This window comes from Tinamus guttatus, unplaced genomic scaffold, assembly GCF_059628265.1.
Source record: "Tinamus guttatus ecotype Peru unplaced genomic scaffold, ASM5962826v1 Tinamus_guttatus_pri_ptg000489l, whole genome shotgun sequence".
Lineage (NCBI taxonomy): Eukaryota > Metazoa > Chordata > Aves > Tinamiformes > Tinamidae > Tinamus > Tinamus guttatus.
The window spans coordinates 2,371,266-2,395,991 of NW_028289023.1; the positions used below are offsets into that span (position 1 = coordinate 2,371,266).

The 24,726-nt window shown below is 40.4% G+C and overlaps 1 protein-coding gene across 3 annotated transcripts in view; it reads right to left on the reverse strand.

The window, feature by feature from the left end:
• ATXN7L1 (ataxin 7 like 1) overlaps positions 1-24,726 on the reverse strand; it is a 99,711-nt gene that overhangs the window by 39,561 nt on the left and 35,424 nt on the right. For all 3 annotated transcript variants that reach the window (XM_088533203.1, XM_088533199.1, XM_088533198.1), the window contains exon 3: positions 21,669-21,773. In XM_088533203.1, the coding sequence (XP_088389329.1) occupies positions 21,669-21,773 (105 nt within the window). The remainder of the gene's footprint in view (positions 1-21,668; positions 21,774-24,726) is intronic.

The window sequence follows — 24,726 nt, forward strand, 5'->3', positions numbered from 1 at the left end:
GCAGAGCATAAGGAAACAGGCCTAGATGTTGTCCTTAGAGACACCTTCAGTCAGCTTAGATTGAAGTGTCAGGGCGCCCTATCCCGCTGTGTCATGGCCATGGCCTCCTGGAGCTGGGGAGCCAGAAGTGGGCAAGTGTGGGATCCCTGGGACATGTCAGGACGAGGCACCAGCCAGCAGGGCACACGCTGACGAACCCACACACAGCCGGGAGGGCCTCCTTGCAGAGGGAGCGAGCTGTGAGATCGCTTTATATCCCAATTTACAGTTAAACCATTTAAATCACGCTAAGTAAGTGGAAACTTAAACAATAACAGTTTTTCTAGTTGTAAGAAAAACAAAAGCAAGAGACAACAGTAAGCAAGACTGAAGCTGTTTTCCTGACCACAACACGAAAAGCATAATTAACAGTGAAATGAGAATGTAGGCAGGGAAGGAAATGGAAAAACAAAAAAACGAAGAACATTTCCTACCTGCCAATTGCTTCCTCTGAATCAGACTATCTGTGTTCATTCTGCAGGGCCGAGTCCTTTCTCCATCTGTCAGGAGATAGCAAACTCCACAAGAGACTTTATGCTCTTTAGACCCTTCTGGAAGTTGTCCCTCCTCATCAAATTGATGCTGCTAAAGCTGAAAGAAATTCTACTATTCAGAGATAACAAGAGGTATTTCTAAATTGGAGGAGTTTGAGATTCAATTCTTTTTTCCAACTAAGAGAGTAACTTGACCAAAGAGGCAGGGAAAGGACAACATGCAGGATACTAGCATGAAAAATCTCAGCTATAATCAGCTGACTCCAGCTTGATTATAGAGGAGGAACTCAACTCTGCATTTGGCAAATGGATCACAGAGCAAGTTTTTTCTAAAGCTTATTGCTGAGCCTGCCGATTGGTAGCTAGACAGTTGAGCAGATTTAACCAGCAAAGTCTGGCAAGATTTAACCAGCAGATTTAACCAGCAACGTGCCTGAACTGTCACCGCTGGGGGTTGCCTGCTCCACCAAAGCACTAGGCAACAAAGATTTACCTGCGCTGGAGACCACACACAACGTATAGCACAGAACTAGGTAAGCAGTCCCAAACGATGACAAGAAGCAAAGAGTTACAGAGTATAGGACAAGGAAGATAGAAAGGCTTATCCACCCCAGCAGAACATCATTGTGACACTCAGACACCTGCAGAGACTAAAGCTACAATCTCGTTACCGCTCCTTTCCTTCTCCCTAAATCATTTCCTTCTCTCCTTGAATTTCCAAGGTCTGAAAAACAAGTAATTCATGGTTCAAAACCAAAAATTCACCTTCATATTATTTACCATAGAATTCTGGCACTTTTAGTTGTTACTGTTCTCCTTGGACTTCAGGTTGCCTAATGGGTGGTGGTGGTGGAAGTTACAAGAGGTTTGTTGTCCTTCTTTGCTGTTTTATGCTAGGCCAGGAAATATAATCTCAGTATTTGAGACTAATATATACTGGATAACACAACATTTGGACAACAAAAATGCCAATCATCTTCTGCTTTACAATATTTACAGGTCTTCTGTATGATATTTTTCTTGGAATACCTCCTAATCATGAGAGAGTTACAAAGACTAAAAGTGAAAGTCAATCACTAACAAACAAGCAGGAACCAAAGACTTTGTTAAACATCTGACAATTCATAGGAACAGAAAGTTTGAAAGCTTTCACCTCTCATTTACTGCAACAAGGGCAAGGCCCACACTCCCCTTCTCCCACCCAGCCAAATCCCAACCAACAGGGAATGAGCAGGGGTGCAAAAACCCAAGAACTGAAGCACCACAGCCCTGCCCTGCTGAAAGTTCGAGTTGCTGCAAAGTCGGAAGAAACACACACCAGGTATTCCTTCCTCAGGCTGCCATAGCAAATTTCTGTCTGCTACTTCTCGGTTTGTAAACGCTCTATCAGCAAGCCTCTTTAGAGAAAGTTCCACAGGTTTCTGAGGGCAAAATTGAGAAAAAATAAATCACAAAATGTTTAGTTTCCAAGATTCTAGGCAATCCGAACTACAATATTTGCACAACAGTATGCTGATATGGTTAGAAAAATCAGTACAGATAATCCAAGGGTCAAAGTTCTGGTTATGCCTGAAGTTTCAGCTGTGGCACTTCCTGATCTGAGTCTAACCTAATCTTGCTTAAATCTACTGTGTCCCTCATTATTGTACTATAAAGCAGTAAGCAGCGTTTTTTTATTATTTCATTTTTGCTTCCCTATTTCATGCATCTATTTCTGATATCCTCACTCTCATCCTTAAAAGCACAGTGGCCCCACAAGGCACTGGGGTGGGAGCACCAAAGCACCCCTCAATTCTCTGCTAGCCTGAGCGAGGACCAAAGGAGCTGGACAGTCCTCAGAGGCCACCTCTCTCCACACATGCCCGCAAGAAATACATGCCCAGGGACAGGTGACTCTCCAGCAGACGTCCTGGCTCATCCCATTGCCTTGCAGGCTCCTCCGAGGCCTTCATCAGAGCAGACTTGCACTCAGACCCCACTCTAAAACGCTTTTCTGGCCTCCTTCCACTCATCTGCTGGCAGAGCTTCCCCGAGCAGGAGCATTGGAGCTGTGCAGGATGGCTGGGCCCAGTTGTTACACTATGGAGCTCGGCTCCCCACACGGAGGCTTCCGAGGCGGCCAGCGGCGATCGGCGAGCTCCCTCTCCTGGGCCCGCGCGAGCACAGTGCGGCCGCCAACATGGAGCGGCACCGAGTAAACAAGCGGCGCGCGCGCCGGCGCATGCTCCCCACAGCCTAGAGAAAAATAAAGGCCACGCTCAAGCTACCAAAGAGTTTAAAAGCACAGTGTAAATGCAAAACTCTTCATAACCAAGTGCCCGTGCTGTTATCACTCAGCTCCTCCTATGCGGCACTGTGAGTCCCACATGTGCTGGCAATGGGACGCGAGAGGGGCCTGCTCGTGAGGGGGGCAACGACGGCCTGCACGTCGCGACCGCCGCAGGCTCCCGCGCCGAGCGCCTCTCCCCAGGATTCAGTACTCGATAAACTCCATTTAACAGCACGCAGCCACCAAGAATTAAAAAATAAAGCTTGTGAGGTTCTTATCTTAGATTTTATTTAAAAAGCAGCAATCAAGGGGACTCTGTCAGAATAAAGATCTCATTATAGTCGACTGCTGCATAAACACAAAGTTCTTTAGCAACTGCTTTTCGCCTTGAGCACTTGCAAGCTCTGCTGTCACTGCCAGAAATAAGAAGCTTCACAAACCAGGTGGGCTTTGCTGCCGAAGCTCAGCCGGCCGAGTGCTGCTAGCACACGTACGTCCCCCGCTACCTGGGAATCCCTCTCCTGGCAAAGCTCCCAGTGTTTGGAGCAGAAGTAACGCTCAGCTCATGCCATTACAAGCAATTTTTGCTTCAGCATTATTTAAAAAGGTGAGAGAAGAATGTGATTCACATGGGGAAGGACACAATAGATGGGTATAAATATACAGTTCCCCTGCTCTTTCAATGCAGAAGCAGCCTCAATTGCAGTAGAGGGGTTATTTCATTGAAATATTCACCTCAATTAATCAAACGTATTATTCCCCAAAAAACAGCCAAAAAAAACCACACCTGTACTGGACTAGCATAGGATGCTTGTTTAATACAACTCTATTTTTGCCTCTGCTTTCAGCATGAACAAGCTCTCACCAAACATACTTACGAAGGCCTTAGGATTTAACTTCCATAGATCCGTACTCATGTATGGCACACTGTGCCCCAGGGATTAAATCTACAGATGTTTCCTAGAGTACCGCGTTCACTGGCTGCTCACCCTCCCTGACTCCACAGGGACTCCGATGGGAAAGGGAATAGCCCTGAGTTCCTCTCTTAATCACACAGCCCTCAGCCCGAGCACTTGAAAGAAGAGAGAAAGTGGATGGGGAGGGTGAAAAGAGAAACCAGTGTGCTCAAAGATGAGCTAAGGTAAGTTACCTTCTGGCAGCACCTGCAAACAGGGCAGCAGAGAGAGCTAGAACTTGGTTCAAGATATCCTGGACCACTGGAACCAAAATGGAGCCCAGTAAGGAGCCAACATACCTGCTATGAGGGTCCATAACCTGTGGTTTGGTTGCTTGTTTTTGTGTAGCCTGAAAAACTGATGAAGGACGCGGGGCATGAACCTACCCTAAGCAACATAATTCCAACTGCTTTAGGGAATTCAGCGTAGGAAAGCGTTCACTGCAGGTACTCCTCTCTTACAGAACAATCAATTACACAAGCCAAGGAACAAGAAAACAAAATAGAAACACGATAGAGAAATAAGCAGAAGAAAAATAAACAACAGGTACAGAAATAACAGGTAAATAACATTAATATGTAAATACATAGTAAGATAAGTAAGACAGTTTCATATCAATTGGAAAAAACACACTAAACTGTATAATTGTAAAATGCATAAAGCTCACTGTAACAAGTAATCCTGTGGATGCCTGGGAGAGCTCTCTGCAAAGCAAGGCTGCTGCAAGGTAAGCCTGAGATCACAGCTCAAACCACAGTTCTTGAATGGCTTACATGGCTCTGAGCAATTAAAATATAGCAGAGGGTTGCGTTAAGGAAGGGCTAACTTTCACGTAAAAGCAAACCCATGCAAGGGTCTGCTGAGGGAAAAAGAGCAACACACACTGATCATGTGAACGACCAAGCAAAAGTAAATGCAACACAACACTTTCAGTACGAAACATACAAATCCATTATCTGAAAAGTAAGGCTAACAATAGCTTTTGGTTAAGATATCGAATATTGAAATATGGAAAACTGACAGCCTCCTGGATGTATCTCAAGAGATCCATCAACAGGTCATCTGAACCAGCATTTCAGGAAGTTATAACCAAGTGCTTTTCAATCTAAAAAGGAAAATTTATCAGAAACATCAATAACTCTTTATACGTAAAAGGGATTCTTAGAGGAGCTGAAGACTACAGTAACTTTCCTTATAAACGGATTAACTTTGTGCAATGACTTTCTTTACACACTGCCATACTAACGCAAGCACTCTGCGCTTTGACAGATGAAATTAAGAAGAACGGGAACATAGCTGAATGTGAACATTACAGAAAATAGCTGGGTTTTGAACTACTGGAGCTGCATTTGTTGCCATTAAAACAAAAAAAAGGAGATATGCCAGCATCACTTTATAGCAGCGTTCTGTGCAGTGCGTCACAAAAATTAATTCTATGGCAATTTCTACTGGAAGTCCCAAATTTAAAAATTTATATTATTTCTTGATAGCCAGTGTCACTATCTGACAGTTTTCTTACTTTAAACTACTAGAACTTGGTAACGCTTCTTGGTCCCCAGTATGAAAAGGGATGGCCTAGTCTGGAATGTGTTCAGGGATCAAAACTTTAGAAATGCAGAAACCATAGTCCAATCTGTTCGGAAAATAGATGTCTCTTGCAAAAGCTTGCGTGGGCCTAAAATAGTTGCCAAAATTAATTTTCTTTCCTCAGCGCTAGGTAGGTCAACATGCAGGGTTTTTTCCACTTCGAAGCAAGGCAGCAGCTTCAGCAGTCCAGCACTGGCAAAAAAAACAGAACAGACTTGAGGCAAAAAATTATCCTGACACAGAAAGGAGGCAGCAGCACATGTATTTGGACAGCAGCTGCAGTTAAGTGTGGTGTTCTGCTTTTCAAAGCGTACATTCATCTCAACACAAGCCCAAATCAGGTTTCTGATGTTTCACTGCCAAGGCTATTTCAGCACTGCAGGACAGAAAAGGGGTTTTAAATCCCACTGAGGTTGTCGAGGGCTGAGCCAGAGCTCTTGGGAAGGGCAGCAGTTGTAGCGAGAGCAGAGTGGAAGAACTGTCCAAACTCTCTGTCTGATCACTTCTGCAGACTGCAGGTCAAACCTGCCAACAGATAGCAAAAAAACAGGAGCATGGACCCAGATTTCTGTGAACGCCAAGCATCGAGTCAACACCTCCAACCCACCAAGGGTCAGGTGCATTTTTAAACTCCAGCCTGTAGAATGTGTTTGGGGCCTATCAAACACTGCTGCTAGTCTGAAAGCATCACAGAACTTCACAAATAAACCAAAGAGATGTGAATATCCCAAGAGACAGCACAGACACCCCACAGACACAGTGCGGTTTCTGTTCTCCTATAGACCAGACTGATGCCACAGACATCCCCAGTTTTTGCAGCTGCTCCTGCAGAGAGACAACGGCACCCAGCTCCTAATTCTCCTGGAAAGACCGTGGCAGAAAAACCAGGTTTTGAAGTGAGATCGAGCACCTTAGTCCTGAACACTTCACTCCTAAGGCAAAAAGTTCTACGATTACTTTGGAGAAATCCTAGACGGCCTGGCCTATACCCAACCCCCTTCCTTCTCCTTGCTCTTGCCTCGTCCACGCGGGTGAGATTTGCTCCCTTTCGGTCAGCTCTACCCTGTGACTGAGCTTGGCCCTACTGATTTAGGCCAAACACAGGTCTCCCCCTCTCCTTCATCACCCACGCCAAGAACCCGTGGCCAATTTTGATGTCAATATGCACTCAAGAGACTTTTTAAAACAGCTCTGACTTATCTTTTTTGGATGCTTTTGGGTATCTAAAAAAAGACTATTGGGGAAGTACAGTAATAAGGAGACACAAGGAATATCATGGACCGTTTCTACATTTTACTAGACTTGGAATTCAGTACTGTTAGGGCACAAGTACCTAGCCCTGCTGCTGAAAATGGTCCAGAACCTAGATTTCAAAATACGTTTATCTGCATTTTAACTTGTCCGCAAGTTTTCAAATAAAAAAGTAACCCAGAAATACAATATTTGCACTATTTTATAGTTAACTAGAAGTCCATTTTTAGTTAAATTGAGAGTTCCCAGAAACAAATAATAATAAAAAAACTTTAGAAGTTCTCTGGGAAACAGTAAATGTGCATTAAAAAAAAGGCAGCCTAAGTTGTTGTCTATCAGAAGAAAAAATAGTATAAAATGTGTTCGTTTGCACAATAAACATATTTGTTATTGGATTTCCTGCACCATTATCTTAATACTCCAAGCATTATGGAAGGACAGACCACTGAGGCAACAGAAATAATGCAGTGAGAATAAGTGCAGTACAAGCAAAGTTACAAAAATCAGCTGATACAACCCTGGGAGAATTTTATTGCAGCTGGATAGTACACATTAATGAAAAGACTACCACATAGCATTACAACCAGTACTTTTCATTTAAATTAATTTTGACTAACACATAGTATATTATAATGTAACAGTAGGGGTTATATTTTTAAATTGTTTAGTCATTTTTGCCATTTGTACAACCTAATATTTCAAGGAATGCAAGTTATTTTTACGAGGCAGCCAGCTGCAAACGTTGCTGAATGTCAAGTATGCTCAGCCCCAGAGAACCCGGGGTATTGACTGTTCTGTACATGCTTTAAAAGTTTCCCAAACATGTGAACAGAATCTATGTTTGAGTGGCAAACAGCAAAAAAATTTGGGACTGGATTAAAGGAAATAAACAGTGATTTTTTTGCAAGACATCTTTATTCCACATAAAACCTACTTGTGTTTAGCAACCAAGATTTGGTTCACAGTTACAAGAAGGCACTAGTGCAATGACATATTATGAAATAATATTTTTTAAAAATAACAATTGCTTTAAAATAATTATTTTGTGCACACAGCAGCACAGAAGGCAACGATGACTAATGGGGAAAGGCAGCGCGTGGCCGGCTGCCTCCGCCAGCGCCGGGGAGGCCCCGCAAACGCCAATAAATGCTCGCAGGGCAGGTAAAGAAGCATAAGCAGAAACCCTGCACAATTTTCTACAGGAGCAAAAGCTGACCTGTTCATTAGTATAAGCTGATAAAATGTCTGTATAATTCTGTCAAAATGCCCTTTGCTTTCAAGGCACATATTGAATGGCTGGCTTGCATACGGAATGATGTCTATACTGTCTCCAACTGACTTTTAGCATTTTACAAAGACATAATAGGAAAAAACAGTATTTTAATTCGCAGCACAGCTCCAAATACAATACTATATGTAGCCTCTATTCTACAAAATTAAACAAGTTACTAATTATTACAAGTTCACCCAACAACACTTCTATCCATGTTAATAGAACTAATTTAAGCATCATGTTCTTAAAGAAAAAAAAGCAGTTTGACTTTTGTAAATATGTGTATAAATATATATATTTAGAACAACAACAAAAAATATAATATCTCAATCCTCTGATGTACGATGTAAATACCTGATGGGAAAGGTGGTAAGAGAAAGAGTCCCAGTTCAAAGGAGAGGGAAAAGAAAGGAAGAAAGAGCCAGCGAGGCCCAGGCAGGATGAAACGGTGCTTTCAAAACCCAGCAGAGTGTGCAGAGCCCACACGGAGCGGCCCAGAGCTTCCTTTTGCAATTAAGCAAGGCTCTAACCTCTTCCTGTTGCACTGCCCCGTGTTACTTCACCCATTTTCTCCTGCTATAAAACAAACATCAATTCTATCAACTTCACCAACATAAGTATTTAAACAGCTACATACTGGTATTACAGCCCCTTTTAGAGCAGCTACATTGTGAACCTTCAGATCTATCTTGTCTTGTCTGCCCACTAAAATTATTTGTGATGAAATACGACTTATCCCTTATAAAATACTAGCATGAGAGAGAGGATTTTCTTAAGCAGATGCCGTAAAGCCTCACAAGAATGCAAAGTTTTTGCTCTAAAAGCTCACAATAAGAGAATTTAAATACTGTCTTTATACCTCACCTAACTCCAAAAGATCATTTTACAGCCTCAGTTAAACAAAACTTTATTTAATAATTTCCTTTTATTTATCTATTAATATCCTACATGAGTAGGATCATCAAGCTGCAGGATTCTTTGAAAAAGACTTTCTCAAAGAGAGGTTTCAAGACAGAGTGAGTGAAGTGAGTGTGATTTCAGGGATTTCTTTTTTTAAATGACTTTTCTTCCCCACACTGAGACTGCCCATCAGAAAACTCTGCTCTGCCCGAGTGAAGGAGTTGAGTCGAGAGGGCAGTTTTTGATAAACCCAGAGACTGGGAGCATGTGAGAGGTGGGATGACCCAGGCACGGGGTGACCCGACACCTGAAAACAGAAGGGAACAGCGAAAAGCAAGACTGGAAAAAGCCAGAGGCAGCCTAAGATAGATGCACAGTAAATATAGCTGGTCAAGAAGCTCATTCCTCAAATCCAGCCTTGCCAGAGCTAAAGGAGGAAAGGCTGCGAAGTGAAGGTGTGATGGAGGAACCAGTGGCCAGGATACCTTAATCTCTCATCCACCAAAACTACCACCTGCTTTACTTGCTTTTCAGTTAGCTTTAATCGAGACTTTCCAACACGTATACTAACCTTCATCAAGCACTAAGGCAAAATAATTACAACCTGCTTTTTCTCTTTTCTTTTGCATCTCTTGAAACATCATCCCAACCTTAATGTGCCACATTAAATGTCATACTTCAAAAAAAATAGAAACAAAAGTCACAAGGCAATTCCACTAAAATGACACTAAGATTCAGCTTAAAAAATGAAAACCTTGTTCTGTTCTTTTATAAAACAGATCCATGGAACAAAAATCCCAGTGACTGAGCTGAAGTGAAAATAAAGGCACACATTACTCCATGAATAATTAAAGGTTAATGCAAAGTTTTGTATTAAGCAAATGGAAAAACATTTAATGGAATATATTTGTCTCCATATTTCCTTTCTGCAACCATGACGTGCTAAGTTCTGAGTACTGTTTAATTTAGTTATGTCCAAGTGATACTATCATCTAGCTAAAATTGTCATAGCTGTTTCTGTGAGCAAACAAAACTTGTTTAGAAACTGCTCCTGGTGCTAATGCTGGCAACAACTTTGTGATCTCTGCATGTGATCCTACTGCCTGATCAGCAGCTGGAAATAAAACCGCCCCAGCACAGGGGCTCCCGAGTAGCTGCTGATGAGAGCACAGCAGCAGTGACCCAAGGCGACTTGACCAATACCCATCGGCTGGGAAATGTAAGGGAAGAAGTGCCTTGCACTTCCAAATCTGCCTCTATCTTTGACTTTTTAACTTATGATGATGGAAGGATCTATCATACAACCTCTGCTCAGAGGACCAAGACGACTGGGCATCCTTAAATTAGGGCAGAGCAACAGTTCAAGTCTGTTCCCTCACACTTGTCCACACTAGTTTGCTGAGTGTTGAGCCGAATGTATGTTGGGAAGATAGCAAAACACATGGATAAAACGGCACAGGGTGGGAAGGAGGATGAACTCGGCAGGCTCAGAGGCAGCATCTGCACTGCACACATGTTGACTGTAAAACAGGAGCTTTTCGAAGTTTTGTTTCCAAGAACTCTGAAACGAAGGAATCGTTCCTAAGTATTGCAGCAATCTTGAAACTACTAATGTCCCTAAGACATGGCTGTCTAGTACTAATGGATTTGTTTCTCTAGTTTATAAAAATAATGTTGCATATAAGCGAATCTGTGAACTTAAGATGAGCTGGATACAAACACACGTCCCAACTTCGTGCCCTTTCTCTGCTCTGGGAACAAGATACGAAGTTCTTCTTCCTCTTCCTCCCTTTTATTGTTTGGCAAGAAAAGAACCTGACCTCGGCAGAGCAGCCAGAGTATCCTCATGTCACCTGTTAGAGGCCGCTTAGCCCCGGGCATGCCCAGCCCGTAGATCCCTGTCCCCAGTGGAGCAGCTGGACTGAGCTGGGCATGAGCAGCCTGAATGACCCACATGGGGAGGCTCTGTCTTGTCAGGCACCAGCCACTGAAAACCACTGTCTGAGCATCTGCAATGCCTTCAGATTTACACTGTCAGCATATGTCAGCAGTCATCATTGATCAACATAGGAGTTGATAACACAACTACTTTTTTTTTTAAAAAAATTACTATTTCCTGACAGTTCTCTACCCGGCTTTACATCTCTTTTAAAACTACCTATTTCAGTTTGCTTCGGAGAGTGTTTGTTTCCAAAATTCTCATTGCTCAACAAGGTAAGTATTTCTAAGCATGTTTGTCCTGAGAAGCTATTCAAATGCTCCACCTCCACAGGGAAGGTGGTGAACCCCGGGCAGATGACTGCTTGCCCGATTAAAGCGCTCTCCTTTCTGCCACAGGCACTCTCAACTAGGGCTCTGTATTAGGGCCTGAAATCTTCAACCTATATAGAAATGATCCAGAAGATTAGGTGGCTAGTGAGACAATAAGATTTTCAGTAATCAGAGAAATAAAGATGAGTATCAGGATGCAGTATAGAATAGCATAATAGAATAGTAAATGAAATTCAGTGTAAAGAAATGTAAGGTGATGGATGTGGAAGAGAAAAAAAACAACACACAGTCACATTATATAGAAAATTATGGTCTCCGAACTATTATTACCCAGTAATGAAATATGGGAGCAGGAGAGTAGGGAAGGAATATTTTACTTCTGGTTTCCTCCCTTCAAAACAAATCAGGAGAACAGGGTAAGATGCAAACACACACGATGAAGACATGAAGAGCTTCCATGCAGGTGACAACTACACAGATTAGGACTCAGCAGCCTGGAGGGGCGATAAGAGCAGAGGATAATGATGTCTGTTTCTTACAGAAGTGGGCAGGGAGGGATTATTCACTGCGGGATGCCAGCTTCAAAAACAACCAAACAAAAAAAGGTGCTATTTCTTAACACAGGATATGGTTAAGTTTTGAAAATCCTTCCTAGAGGACATTAGCTGCTAAAATTTTGCATTAATTCCATGTATTGATAAAACTGATTGGCCGCAGAGTGACCAAAGACAAGCCTTTCATTTACAAGGCTCAGTCTTCTGCTATAGTTCCTATATTCATGTCATGGAAAATATGCTTTACTTTAGGCTAGTGAAGGAAAGGTTAGCCTGCTCTAAAGTGACTTAGAACCAAACTACATACACTGATATAGATTTGAACTTCCTCAAAAGTATTTTTGAGTACATCCTCTTCTGTTTTATTGCAGACAGTTTCTGCATCAAGGCTTTTAGTTAATGTGCAGCAACAAAAAAACACCCAGCTACTCAAAATGCGCCATGTGGTTCCCTACAGCTTTAAGCAAGGGTTTCTGCCTCCTGCATGCCCTTCTTGCCTGTGCAAAGAGGTTGAAAAGCTTTTCTCCTTACTGCAACACTCCCAGTAGTGCAGTTGACTTTAGGTAGTCACACGAAGATTAACAACAGCAAAGAAGTGCCTTGCTGTCCTAACCAAATTAAAAATAAATAAATAAAAATAAAACTGTTCTTGCCCATATCTTATAGTTTTCATTCACCTCATGTCACTGAACAGGAAACACCTCTTCCAGCTTGTTTGGACACTTGAAGAACTACTGAAAGTTCGACCAACCTTAAAATAAGTGCAAGGATGTGCTGGATAATGTTCATGCTATCCAACCAAAATCAAACACAAACTAAATCAAACTGAAAATATGTACAACCAAGGTAAAACTTTTACTGCTGGTCAAGAACTCCTTCATGTTTTAGCTTTTTTTCAGATAGATTCCTGATTCAGGATTTCAATGTAAAAGCTGCATCAAAAATGGGACTCTTCCCTGCAAACATTCTCCTCACAAATTGAATTAAAATATGGAAAGATTTTTCAGTTAGCAAAAAACTAAAACTATACTACTTAACCAAAAGCAAACACACACACACAAAAAAATCTGACAATTAGATATTAGTAAAGCACAACATGCACAATACACTCAACACGAGGTGACCCTATAGAACATGATCTATCCAGAGAGAATAAAACTCAAGCAATTGTATAAAATAACGATACTGCAATTTTACGTAAGAAGGTACTGGGTAAACTTCTTTAGATGTAGAACAGACGCTAGGCATGGTGAAAGGTTATATCACAGAAACAAGAAGTGTATCCAAAAAAAGAGGTAAAAAATCTGCTATTTCCAAGAACATTAATTAAGAAAAATGTTCCTGGTTAACAGCATAATTAGTTTCACAAACACAAATAGCTAACAAGGCAGATTTCAGCTGGGCATCTTTACAGTGGGCACATTTTGGTGTAGGAAGCTGAATCAAACATTTGAAATTGAATCAAAAATACCAAAATAGATACCTCATGAGGTAAATTAGTTGCCTTTGCCTAACATGTTTTAAACAGGTCTTTCATTGATGTCTCCTAGAACGTAATTCGTTACCTAGATCAATGCAGCAAATCTAGTTTAAAAACAGAAGCCTACAGTGCTTCTAACATACCTGTAATGATCAAATATATTTTAGAACAAAGTCTAATTCAATATTTTTGGATTATGTTATGACAATTATTACTTTAATATCACTAGTTGAATAGAATAGCATTAAGCTATTAAGATAATTATATGAATTGCCACAGGATTGTGTAATGGGAAACACACAGAGGAGCTTCAGCTATGTTTGAAATGATGAGAATTTTAAGTACAGTATTTTATGCATGCAAATAAGATGTTTTGAATAGATTTGGCACTATTCAAGCACCAAAAGGTTGTATGCTACTATTACAATGAAATAAACACAACTCACTGGATTTTAAACATGAAATTGTGACACATGTGCTTGCATATTTGAGGATAAAATCATATCATAATAAACAAGAAGAAATATTTAAAAATCAAGGAGGCATAAAAAAATCTGGAATAAGTATTACTGAACACTGCAAAACAAGTATCTAAAGTAGATTTGCCAGCTTGGTACTAACTGACTTGTCATAGTTGAATTTCCCTCTGTTAACAAAATATATATATATATATATGTAAATATATTTTTAGCACCGAATTAAAAAAAAATCTCTTCTACATAAAAGGCATTAACTGCTTCTGATGCTGAAAAATATAAAGCTCAAACTATAGCTCAGTATTTGTTGTCATTGCATGCAATCTCTGATGTCTACGTGCTGCAGCTCCTCGAGGGACACCCTGCTATCTCATCACCCCTGAGCACACAGCGAGGCTGCTGCCTGCTGCACTGCATCCTACAGAGGCCATGGGTGCTAGAAATGGTGCAGGAACAGCAGCAGAAAGCAGCACTGTGCAGCATCAGAAGAACCCGTGCAAAGCAGCAGGCTGCCACCCCGCTCTCCCTTCATCTCCCTGCTGCCCACACTAAGGCAGTCGAGCATCGGCAGCCGTGAGGGCCAAACCAGCCCTTGCTATTTTCCATCCTGCCACGTTTAACAGGCTAGGATGGGAAGCGCTGGGCAGCTTCTCTGCAGCGAGGTGTCCTGCAGGTCTTCCCTGTCCCCGTCCCTGCACGTGCAGCGGCTGCAGGAGCGACGCACCCAACACAGCCCTGTAAATTATAGCACATAGGAGATTAAACTTAAGCCTAATGCTACACTCAACCTTCAACAGCTGAGCTCTATAAACAGATACTCTTTAAAAGAAATCCCTACTGGTTACTATTTAAAACCTCATCTCTTAAAATCTTGACTGAAATGAATTACCAGTTATGCCCATCTCCCATCAATGGCATGACAACACCCAACAGCTCAAGGAGGAGCTCTATCATTTGACACAAGCTGGGTGCAGTTACAGAGAATACAGAGCAGCTCACTAATCAAACCCTATACAAAAGACATAAGGCATATTATAAACTAGTTTATGCATAAACAAGAGCAATGCGCTTCCAGTACTCAGGAATGACTCCCAACGTTGTTACTATTCTTTAAACTCACTTCCTATGCAGAATTGTTTAGATCAGCATTAGAAAATTGCAGCACTGGAATCATGGAACAGGTAAAGAGGCAAAACTTAGTTAAGATTAGAGAAAGGACATTTAATCATTACTTTATTTCCACATTTTTCAATTCTTTAGCTAGAACCCTAATAGGAAAGATGGAAAAAAGGTTTAATGGCTGTTGAATACTCCCTTTTCCCTGATGTACAAGCCTCTGAGAGCGAAACAGTCCCATCACGTTCATGCCTTTGCATTCAAAGAATTCTTTGAATGAAAAAAGGAATTATTGAAACTATTTAATCTATTTACAAAGAAAAACTTACTAGGTCCTAAAGTACATAAGTTGTAAGTGGGAAGCTCACAACAGCCCCAAGATGCTTCTCACTGGTATCATGCATCTATTCGGCATGAAGAGAGAATGAATGGAGAATTCTCCAGAATTTTCGGCTTTAGGCTCTCTCCCTGATCATGAATTAAAAACAAACAAACCAGCAGCAGCACACACATATACACATACATACATAAGTAAACATAAACTTACATAATACACATATATGTATTTATATAATCTCTCTCTCCCTAAATATGCATATACATATACACATATATATTTATATATAAGGCAGTCTGCCTTATATATGGTGGTAAAATTACTTCCTAGTGAAGTAACTAGAGAGGACTTTTCCTGAATGAATAAATGAACACAGCCCTTCTACGGAGGGGAAAAACAAGTTGCTTGAGTTCTGGACGAGCAGAGTGGCGAGCTCTGAGATGCCAGAACTCTCGGGCACGAAAGCAGTTGGGAAGGATTTCTGCTTATTGCTCGATCTGAAGCAAGCACTAAAAATTCAACTGATTATCTTTGAGGCAGCTAAGCACTTTTTCAGGATCTGGCCGGAGTCTACTAGCAGCCAAGATCTAGAGCGGTTCCCTCTAAGGGTTAAACTGAAGATAGTTTGCATTTCTAGATCTATTCAGAGACCCAAGAATTGCTATGACAGTCTAAAAATGCATCATTCCAACAGGGTACATAGGGAAAGGGACAATTAATTCAAAAGCCGTGCTGTTTTAGGTTGGTCTCTGCAAGGGTAGCATTCAGTCTACCTGGACTGTCCACGTAGCACCTGACTTTAACTTCTGCAGGGACCCAGTGGCCTCAGTTTTACGCAGTTTAAAGCGAATGTAATGAGAGTACAGACAACAATCAGAAAATCCAATACAACTGCACAAGTAGAGTTAGAATGAGTAAGCAGAATACTCAAGTCCTTGCCCCCCGCAAAGGAAAAGCAAACTGGGGTTCCTGCCAGTCCGACTGCTAATGCTGAACAACTGTTGCCATATTTGCCAAAAGGCAGTAATTTTCATTATTTTAATTCTCTTATGCATGCAACCTAACCATGTAATCGACATCCAAAGAATTAAGTGATGAATAACTGTTCCATATCACACGCTTTGACAAGGCTGTGAAAAACGACAGCAGCAGAAGGGAGAATCACTCAAAATGCCACTGTCCCTGAAGGGCACAAAATGCTCGTGCTGAGAAAAGGTCAAATGCAGCCGATAAAACAATGACAAAACCCCCAAATATCTGTATTTAATAAAAATACGTCATTGAATAATTGCACATAATATCAAAACTGAGAAGAATCCATCAAATGTGACGGTGATAGCAATATCAAAATCCTTAGACAAAGTAAGATGCCAGCTACTAGCTGTGTCCCAGCCTTGTTAAGAAACAGATCACTCCTATGCACATGATAAGTGTAGCCTTCTTTGTTTAAATCATGGGGCATTAAATTGTAACATGCAACTATCCCAGGGCAAAATAGCCAGCCTGGTAGCCTAATTCAGAAATATACAAAATCTCTTACAAAAATAATTATGATCTGAAAGGGAAAACAATTGATTTATATTGTTCAGTGCTCAGTTACTTTGTGTTTTTTTTTAATGATGCCTGCCTATACAGCTAAAAAGAGGGAATAAAAAGGAAATATCCTTTTCCACCCTTCATGGGGACACAAGCTTGTCATCACAAGAATATACATAACTCAGAAGTAATGAAAACCAAGGAATGGCATTTTTTCAGCAAGACTTTCTACCTCTTAATTAGAAACCTATGTTAGAATAACCTTAGAGACTGGAAGGACAGATAGCAATGAACTTGCAATTAAAAAAATTATAAAGCAATTGATCTTCACAGTTGTTTTTCTTCAACAAAGCAGGACTGTTCCCTCCTATGCATCAAACGGAGCTCTGAACTATTCACCTCATCAAGAGAGCATCCACATATATGGAAACTGTTCCAGAGGATGTTTGGAAACTTTCTTTGATGGTTCTACTACAGTCATTGTTTAGCCAAGCTAAATTATTTAAAATAATTTAAAAATTATTAACACTTTAATTAAAATTGAATTCCCCCAACTTCACCTTTTTATATTTTCCCCTCATTGATTTATTTCCTCACACTAAAATAAAAAGTAAAATTAATTTGACAAGTTCTCTGTATCTACACTGCTTGTACAGTAACACTGAATAACCTCAAGAAATTATTTTATTTTTAATAGCTTTCTCAGCAGTCTATAAAGCCAACCCTCTCTTACAGGGGGGGCTTATGCTGCATGTACATGAATGGTTTAATCCTTTAAAAGGATGTAAATCTTTATCCCAGAGATACAGAAACTGTTCTTAAAAATACTTCAGTTTTTGCCCAACCTAGAACCTAGGACAGAGTTACTTTGCAAAGCTCAACTTTATGCTGTGTTTATTCAAAGGCTCTCAAAGGTAGCAAGCCAGATGCCCAGCTAGCCAGGCCTGCTTATTTTACCTTGCTGATTACAGCTGGTCATCGCTTTCCATTTGAAGAGCCTGAAGCACAAACATATTTTTCTCTTTTCTGATTGATATTGCAGGAATCAAGCCCTTAAAAGTTAAACAACATCTGCCTCTATAATCTTCACATTTCCCTGTGCCATCAAGGGCAGATGCCACATCCAGAAATTAGAGACAAATGAAATATTGGGTCTTATGCTCCAGAGAGGTGAAAGCCAACAAGGGAAGTGTTACAAAGCACAAGCGTTCACTTTGCTAAGCGTCCCAGAGCCGCCCTCCAAAGCCAAGAAAAGAAACAAGAGACATGAAATATGTGTGTGGCATGAGCCCAAATCCTTACTGAGAGGTGAACGACAGGATCTTGCTGGGGATACTGGCCGGAAATCACATGCGGGAGATCCGAGATGGATCCCTATAGCTGCAGTGAAGACACCCCATGACGGAGCTTTCAAGAGCTAGAAAACAGTGGTGGCTTCTCATGCCTTCTCCTCTCCCTGTCTCCTTTACAACTTTAGAGCTGCAGGTCAACACACATAAAATAGTACATTTTACAGTAAATAGGACTGTTTAAATTCCCTCAAAGTCTAGTGAGTGGGCTGTTCAGTTTAAAGTGCACTGACATTAAAGGCACACTCCTGCATGACCTAATTAAACAAAATCCCATCCATCAAACTGATTCCCATGCTTCGCAGGTGATGAAACTCTAAATAAAACTGGAAGATAAATATTCCTGCACTGAAGGGATTTGTTGACTTCAACCTCCTAAATGACTGCAGCCAGAACCAGCATCTCATAAAAAACTTTCCCTTGCCCTTTCTCAATGATATCATATATCACAACATACATAATACATATGTAACACACAACACAGTGAGAGATTATTCTAGTCCCAGGCAGCTGACAGTTGATCTGTTTTCTAATGCAAGTTTTTTCTCATTTTCTTCACAATTAACACAAATACAGATCTAATTAATAAGGTAGGGTGTCCAGCCCTTCTTTAGATCCTGCTCAGTTCTTATCAAGATTACTATAGATTAGTGGATGAGTGTCAGCTACACAACACACAGAACTTCAATCAGTTTCATCATTTTAAAGAAGAATTGTTTTATGATAATCACCAAGGCTCCAACAACCCTTCTGTCTTCTAAATTTTTATATAGTTCTAGGCACATCACCTTTTCTGTTTCTTCTTTTAAAGAAAATATTCCATCCATATCTTTAAACTCTTCTACAGGCCTTTCAGCAATACCCCAGGGCACATTCCTTGAAACAAGGCTGATTAGATTAAATACAGTCTTCAAGGGGATAACACCATCTACCAATTCCACTATTTTCCAGTTCTTTTAACGCAGGCTGCCTTGTTTGGTTTTCAGGTCCTTACTGAGCTTAGCTTTTTAAAGCAAGCAATTCAGACTTTAAGTCTCAGCTGTCCAACCTAAACCAGGACTGTGACAACAAGGACGAAGCAAAAGAAACTGCACAATGAAATAATGGAGAGTGAAGGCAGGCCAGGGATTCACGGATCTTTGCAGCTTTTGGGCACTAGGCCAGCACTGGTGATAACTGGTTACTCACAACGAGCCCCGGAAGGGTCTTGCAGCACCAACTGCTGTACTCTGCTCTGCAGCAAACTCCCTGCCTCATCGCTTTGCCCCATTGCCCTCTAAGTTACTATTATGTCACTATTAGCTAAGTTACTATTACCTTAACTATAATACTCTTAAAGTGAAGCAGTTATCTGCAGTGATATTAGTAGGTATTCTATATTAAGTGGATGCTGCATCTAGCACTATGTCACCCCAGCTTCTCTCCGTCTTACATCCTTCTCAGCAGCACTAAATCTCACCAAGTCTCATTCAAAGCTTCCGCATGATAACAGCAAACCTGAAAGTTCTCTGCAAAGTTTCCACCTCCTTTCAGTTTTTCCTAATAAACAAAAATCTCATGACCTTTCTTCAGACTACCTGTTTGTGAGACACTTGAGAATTTTTTGGTATCCAGCTGGTACTGGTTAATTTAAATTCCCTTGGCCTTCTTAATTTCTACCTGACACTCACCTGTCATTATTTAGACCCGTATTATTTCTTTCCTATACTGTGCTTCTACTTTACCCATAAACCTGAAGGCCCAAACTCTTACGTTTCTTACCTTTCAGTGACACATTTTCTACCTTTTCGATTATACTTATTTTGTAACCTAACATTTTTCAAAATGTTATTTCAACCTAAATCTCAATAGTTGTACAGGTGACAGAATTGCTAGGTGCACTGAGGCATCACGGCTGCTCAGACCTTACGAGGAACTTGACTCCCAGGCAGAAGGTGAGGAGAAAACCTTTGTGTTCAGTGTAAACCTTGGCTTGAGACGGAGGCTCGTTACCATTCTAAGCTGACACACAACCTTGTGAACATGAGATGTGTCACCAGGATGAACAGGATGAACACATCAAAACCTACAACTCAACTCAGTAACTTAAACTAAACCCACAGCTTTAGGCTCAACTGCTGAAAAGGTAAAGTCAATAACGAAGTCAAAACACTGATCTAGCATTTCCATCTTCTAGTAGTTCCCTCTGCCTGTTGCATGAAAACAGGACCAACTTTCATACTGCTTCCGAAACCAGCATGCAGTGGCCACAAAAAGCATCACTGGAAAAGGCTACAGCAAGTCATTTGTCAGTGGTCATTAGTCAGGAATTCAGCATCATGAAGATTTTTCTGTTCCATAGCACATCTTTTATTAATGCACCAATTCAGGGCATGGGACCCACTGTACTTATGAAGTTACTCTGTCACTGAAAGAACTGTAAAATACCTGAATCTAAGCAGGAAGAAACCACATATGTGACTATGTGTGAAAAATAAATATTTAAGAGAAATGACTCATTAAAATTCTGGATTATCTTCCTGACAAGTAATTAAATTAATATTCCATTCTCCCAGCATACTAATGCTTTCAGATCTTTTCTTATTCATTGAATATTAAATGTAATTTGCCTTTTCACAATTATTTAAATCCAGACCAAAGGTACTGTTGAGTAATATAACTGCCTTTCTACATGATTGCAATTGCTTCTGCTTGGGTATTAGAGCCCATCCATACAAAACCACGGTAACATTTTGGTAATCTCTTTCTCAAAGCAAACAAACTTTTACATTTTCTGTTCATTCCACTTATGTTTTCACTTACTGAGTTGCTTTGTTACCAAGAAGAGTGAGAGAGACACAGGATTTGTGAAGTCCATTTGTGGTATTTAAGCAAGTAAAGAAACAAGTCTTTCAGGGTGATTCTTTTTTAACCTTCTTAATGTTTTTCACTGATCACATCATCAATCCTAGCTACCGTGCATTATTATGCAATTGCCTACAGGCTAACATAATTGAACTGAATTTATAAAAAGAAGAAGAATCAAAAATCCATACAAAGTTAGCCATTTCAGTCACATTGTGCAATCCTTTAGAAAGACAGAAATAAACTTCTGGACAAATAATAAATAAATGAGATCTTGGGATTAAGGTTTTCAGGGAATATTACAAACAGTTTGTTAAACAATAAAGAAAAATCCAACTAAATAAGTTTTACTTACAAAAAAATCTAAAAATTGTAATCTTGCTGTTGTCATACTAAGAAATAAGTATCTGCATATTTCTGAAGCTTCTCAAATAAACATTTTCAAGAAAAAGTTAATGATTGTGACTTAATATATCATTCATTAAAAAGATTAAACCCTATGAGAAACACAAGAATAAATTCTATAAACCCCTATCTGTAAATTCCATCTTAAAATCACCCATCATTACATCAAGTTCTAGTTAACACAGATCTGTATAACAGATCTCATTGTGCAGCTTTGATAAAAGACAATCCAATCTTATGCCATAATAGTTTTAGCCTAGCTAGTATCTAACTAACAGGATTTCTTAGTTGTAACAGGTTAATTTATTATTATTTGTTCGATTTGAAAAGCCCAACTTCTAGAACTATTATTTTACCTTTCTTTACAGGAAACATGCCTATTTGAAGGCATTCCTGATGTTTTCTGTGGAAAGAACCCAAGATAAGCACAAAAGTATATCTGAAATGCCTCTGTCATGATCATATGCAATGATTCTTGAGAATCATACGCTGGTTTGGCACTGTAATTCAGGAAAGAAAACATTCACTTACCGCAGTGTGACTGGAAAACCTGTGGCTTGACTACCTGATTGCAGATATTGCACACTACAAGATAGAAATCATCATGAGCTGGATAATGGCCAAATAAGTGCATATCTGTGGGAAAGTTAAAAATATATACAAGAATTAGAAATTTTGCTTTAAAGAATATATTAAGAAAAAAAATGAAAACACTGTAGGGCCACTAATACTATATTAATTAACACAAGGCAAATTTACACACGGCTCCATAACAGCTTCTTATTGCGTTAGAAATTTTTTCCTCTTCTGGGTGCCAAAGTCCCCTGCACTTCAGATGCGATCACATCACCTCATTCCGAGCCAGAATACAGGCTGTAACATCTTTGTCTTAACACTGACTGCAAAGGAGGAGACTAAACATTTCTACACTGTAGAAACAGTAAAATAATGTGTCTTTTAACATCTCTGCCAAAGGTCATTTTGCAGAACATGGTGCAGGATTTATGCATGTTAAAATATTCTAAGCTTGACTACATATTTTCAGAGAAAGATTCACGCTTAAAAGCTAGTTCTTTGACCAAGGTCAAAGATACTACAGCTTAAAATACAGTCGGCAACATCACCCCAGATTTGACCCAGATGTCATGACTCTGGGAAGAAACAAAGATGGTGAATGAGGTATTTCTCAGTGAAGGCATGAGGAATTTAATGAAAATCTATCAACGGGGACAAGCAAATGATTAGAGATATTAATCCTTGCAGTTCAGATACAATAATGCAGCACATGCAATCTTAAGCCATTACAAACACAGAATAAAAGGGGTTTGCTTTAATTATACCATAGGTTTAAAAGTTCTAGACTCACAAGGGAGTTAAGTCAACTTGTGTCACCCTGCATTGCTACGACGTAAGGACAAGCTGACATACTCATCCACCACGTTGCTCTTGCTTCACACTGCTCTTGCTTCCCTCTGACTCGTTCGAGACCTTGTTACCGCACCCAGTGTTGCTAAATGCACCACAGCAGCTAGGACTGCTACACCCATCAATGATCAAGTATTACTTCTGCAGTAAGTCTTGGACATCAATCACTCTTCTTTAAAAACAGGCATTGCTTTCAAGAGGTAACTTAAATTGGTAATTTGTTTCATTAGGTATTACTGAAAACAAACACTCTGAATTATTTTGCCCTATTTTCACACAGACAGAATCACAGAACGGTTGAGGTTGGAAGGGACCTCTAGAGAGCATCTAGTCCAACCCCCCTGCTCCAGCAGGGACACCCAGAGCACGTGGCACAGGGTGGCATCCAGGCGGGTTTGGAAGATCTCCAGAGAAGGAGACTCCACAACCTCTCTGGGCAGCCTGTTCCAGGGCTCTGTCACCCCCACAGGAAAGAAGTTCTTCCTCAATGGAGATGGAACTGCCTGTGTTTCAACTTGTACCCATTCCCCTTGTCCTGTTGCTGGCCACCACCAAGAACAGTTTGGCCCCATCCATCCCTACATTTTCCCTTCAGGTAATTGTACATGTTGATCAAATCTCCTCTCAGCCTTCTCTTCTCCAGGCTAAACAGGCCCAGCTCGCTTAGTCTTTCCTCATACAATAGATGCTCCAGTCCCTTAACCTTTTTGCCCTATATATTATCTCTGCCCTGGCTTGTATCCATGTAGGAAATCCAATACCATTCCTTACGATTGCAGCTCTTGGAAGGACAAGGCAACAAGTGTCCTCAGTCGCTGAGACACCAGCACAGCGATGGGGCAACCCCTCTAGTGCTGATTTAGGCAGACCCAAAGATTTCCTTCCAGTATCCTTGGGCAGAAACCAGCACTGCTGACCTTAGCTACATTATAGTGTGATCAGATTTGAACATTTTCTCTATCCCCAGAAAAGCAGAAGTCTCTCCTGATGCTGCTCTTACCAGGTTGAGATCCAGTGGAAACATTAACTAATTGTCACCTCTTACCAGCATTAGTCCTGGGCTAACCCAGTCTTCAAATGCATCACTAACACATGAGTGTATCAACAAATTCAGCATAAGCTTCAAGTATTTCCTTATAACATCTTTTGATTTTTTTTTTTGCTCTTGCTAGTAGTGCTGATGAAGCCCAAACCATGTGCTTCAACGAAACCCTCTCCACAAGTTATTACTAAAACAAGCAAAAACCTCGCCAGACATTAGGCGAGGGCAGGCCTGCTCGTTTTACTCTTGCTTTTAATATAGTAACTTTAACCAGTTTATTCTACCTTAGCCTCTGGATTAAGTCAGAGATCTTAAAAATCACTTTACCCTGGCAATTCGTAGTCAAGGATCTGCTTCCAATTGGAGACACACAGATTCTCACCGACTGCCTTGTAAGCTCCACAAAAAAAGATTATTCCTCCAAAATATAATTTGACACAAGCTCAAGAATATGCATTTAATTATATCTATAAAATATTTTTAAATGGTTAAATCATCTCATCAACTTAAAATATTTTCACTACTGTTTGAATAGTCAAAAAATTATTTTTCTATGAAAATTCAGATTTTGCCCTCTGCAAACATGAAAGATATTTAAAAGTTACATTTTTTTGTTTGTTTCAAGTTCTTCAAATTCATTCAACCCTCACGGCTCTTTACTGGAATTCAAAATATGCCTAGGTCTGGGGCATACGAAGTTGGGCTGGTGAGAGTCGGAGTTTTAGCAGTAATTTATAAAAACATGCAAGGTATTAATACGGCATAAATCCATTCAAGGACACGGGTAGAATTAGGAAGCCGGTTAGTGTGCAGGATCATGGAATTTCAGACACTACGGAGTGAAGGGGTGAAGGAAAAGTGCTCTTATCTGTAACTATACTGCACAGCTCTGGCAAAGAGCACAGCATCTGGGAGATACCGGATGCTTTATTTTCTTTTTTCTCCTTTTTTAATGATTTTGAAGTGGCCGCAGTTGAGATGGCAAGAAACCCAGCATATATGCAGGAGAGCACACCCAGGCAGCACGGTGATCAACACGGCACCAAAGGAGATGCAGCGTAGGACGCTACGACAGGCGGCGCTCAAGAAGGTTTCTTCAATTTGAGGATTCTTAGAAATAAT